The 3160-nt window shown below is 39.9% G+C and overlaps 1 protein-coding gene across 1 annotated transcript in view; it reads right to left on the bottom strand.

Moving 5' to 3' along the window:
• Nucleotides 1-2377: 2377 nt before the first annotated feature.
• The window catches only part of MGST3 (microsomal glutathione S-transferase 3), a 9889-nt gene continuing 9106 nt past the window's right edge, over nt 2378-3160 (bottom strand). Inside the window, exon 5 of the mRNA XM_006875984.1 lies at nt 2378-2629. Coding sequence (XP_006876046.1) covers nt 2493-2629 — 137 coding nt within the window. The 3' untranslated portion in view covers nt 2378-2492. The remainder of the gene's footprint in view (nt 2630-3160) is intronic.

Raw genomic sequence — 3160 nt, 5'->3', positions numbered from 1 at the left:
TGGCTATTCCTTTCTCTCCCCCTCCAGTGTCTATTTTATAATGGTATGCAAGGGAAACCAAGATTCAAAAGACAGTCAAATATCTTAACATTATTTACCCCCTTTTCCCCATTCCAACCATGTCTCAATCCCTGTATCCCAGAGCCCTGTTGTTCCAAGGTTGTGCATGCATTATTTACCTCTGTCCTACTTAGCCCATGTAAACCTGCCTAATTGTCCCATTTGCTTTATTCTTCCATTCCCCTTTCCCTTCTTGTATATTGCCCCCCTCCCTAGCACCCTACTCTGTGCTCCACCTTCTCCTCCACCCTCTCACTGCACTCCCCACATCCTAGTAGCCAGCAAAGACCAGGGTACGTTTAATATTCTCCTCCAACACCGTAACTCAAATGCATCACTTCTTCTATGGTTTTCCTTATTCACTGTTCAACTTTCACATGCATATGAAATTATTAAAAACACCATGGCTTGGGTCAGGTACACCTTAGTCCTCAAACTAACATCTTTGCTCTTGAATACTTTCACGAGGTCTTGTGCAGCAGATATGCCTAATACAATACGTCGTTTGATTTCTTGACTGCTGCTTCCATGACTGCTGATGGCTGATCAGAGCAAAATGAAGTCTTTGTATTGGGGTTCCTTATAAGATTTCTTTTAAGTAATACATCATTTGGGCTCATTCTTAATAGAATGACAAGGACAGATTATATTACTATTAAATATATCCTCTGCTAAGACTTCAACAAAGATGAAAAATCAACTTTGTCTCCAAGTCTTCCTGACCAGCTTCACTGATGTCTATAATTTGTACAAATGGGAAAGGAAGCCTTAAGCTCTCCAGATCCTTCAGATGCATGTGTTATATGCAAAAAAAGCCCCCAACCCAACCGCCCCTCCCGCAAACAAAAAACAAGCACACTTAGTTGATTACAATTTTAAATTATTTTTCCCAACTCAAAACCAAGAAAACCCCAAAACTGCCATTATTGTCTCCAACATTTTGTAAAAGGGCATTTTAATGTAAAAAGGAAATGTTAAGAGTTTTATGAAAAAGTTTTTTCATATGTTGTTCTATGCTAGTGAAATTGTTCATAGATCCACTCTAATCTGATTTTCTCATCAGATGCCCAAGAGCCCCATCGGTCATCTGGCCAAGGTTGCCTGTCTTCAGTGGCAGAGATTAGCATCTGTCTGAAAATGTCTCCTCTCCCTTGTGCAGTAGTGGTACAATGGAAAAAGCTTGGATTTTGGAGTCAGATTTGGGTTGAAATCCTCATGTTGTTGTTGTTAAATTGAGTCACTTCTGACTCATAGTGACCCTGTATAACGTGTCCAAGGAGCGGCTGGTGGGTTGGAACCACCAGCCTTGTGGTTAGCAATCCAGTGCTGATCCTACAGTGCCACATCAGGACTCCAACCTTATAGGCTACTTTAAATGTGGTTACTGTATGACTGAAAAATTGATTATTTTTTTGTTTTATGTAAATTTCATTAACTTAAACTTAAATACATTTAGTTAACATCCACTGCAGACCATGTAGGTTTAGACACTATATTTCTGTTAATAAGACGTCAAGGCCACGTTAGTTTTTAGAGCAGCTCTCTTACCTGCTAACTTGCATTGATCTCTAAGTCTCTCACATTTGTTGCTAAGCACTTCCTTCCCCATTTGTATCTTTGCAATTAGGTGCACGTATCCACATAAAGGGAGTTATATTCATTCATAAATTCCATCTTGAATTTAGCCTACTGCTCTAGTCTACAGAAATTTGTATTTTAAATATTAGTATCAAATGATAAAATAATCTTATATCCTGTTGTTAAGCGCCATCAAATCGGTTCTGAGTAATAAGACCCAGTCTAGGACTTCCAGGTATAAATCTTTGCAGGATTAGAAAACCTCATCTTTCTCCTGAGGAGCAGCTGGTGGACTTGAACTGCCGGCCTTCTGGGTAGCAGCTCAGTGCTTATTCTACAGAGGTACCATGATCTCATATGCTAACTACAAGTATAAATTTGAACCCCAATTTCTTACCATTATGGTATGACTGTGAACATATCACACAATTAAGACTTTTTCTCAACTTCACATACTAAGCACCCACCAGCAGTGTGAGGAGTTGTCAGTACCCAAGTCTTCTCTCTCATCTAATAGGGACACTTATTTTAGATTGTTGTTGTTAAGTGCCATCGGTTCTGACCCATAGTGACTCTGTATAGGGTTTCCGAGGAGCAGCTGGTGAGCTTGAACCGCCAACCTTGCAGTTCAAATGACTTTGCAGTCTGGCTCATTAACCCACAACACCACACTAGGACTCCCTTATTTTAGATAGGGACTCAATAAAACAAAAGAAAAAAAGAAAAGGAAGTCAGGAGGTTTAGGTATGAGGCTGATGCCAGATAGGTTTTATTATATTTAGAAAAAAAAATATAACTGGAAATTAAGGTAAGTCATTCAAAATGAATGAGAGTTGTAAGCCCCTATTGATTCTTTAATGGCAGCATTTGGATCCACTGCCCAAGCCACTTTTAACCCAACCGAGATGCTGGAAAGCAGAGCATACAGTTGTGCCCATCAAGCCAATGAGGGCAATGGACCCCAGGGCTCCTCGAATCCGCTTGCTGGGCTCTGCAAGGGAGAAAGAGCAGAAGTTATCAGTGATGTTCTAGGATTCTGATATTCTCAACACCCACAAGCCATTCTATCAAGGCACCTGTGAGATAGATGTTCAATAGCTACATGGTCTTAACCAATTCTTACCCAAAGCTGTCCATATGTCAGGTATGTCAGGCACAGCATGCAAAGTAATTTGTCACAATACTAAGGTTGGATCTTAAGACAATTGTGGGATAATAACTAGAGCACATTTGTTCTAGGAGCCTTAGAAAAGAAGTGTTTCCTTATCCTGACCAGAATGGGTTTGAATCTTGGTTTACACTTACTATCTTTGTAACTTTGGACCTTAATCTTGCTAAGTCTCAGTTGCCTTATCTATAAAATGGGATAGTAATATCTATCAGGAAGTCCAAGGTGCATTGAAGGCAGTCCATTGAAGGAATTGGCAAAGAACAAGGCACCAGGAATTGATGGAATAAAAATTGAAATCTTTCAAGAAAGCGAGGTGGCACAGGATGCACTCACTCATTCATACCAAGAAAT

This window comes from Chrysochloris asiatica, unplaced genomic scaffold (genome assembly GCF_000296735.1).
Source record: "Chrysochloris asiatica unplaced genomic scaffold, ChrAsi1.0 scaffold00349, whole genome shotgun sequence".
Classification (NCBI taxonomy): Eukaryota; Metazoa; Chordata; class Mammalia; order Afrosoricida; family Chrysochloridae; genus Chrysochloris; species Chrysochloris asiatica.
Note: the sequence above shows the minus strand (reverse complement) of the source record. Positions and strands in the feature narration are given on the sequence as shown.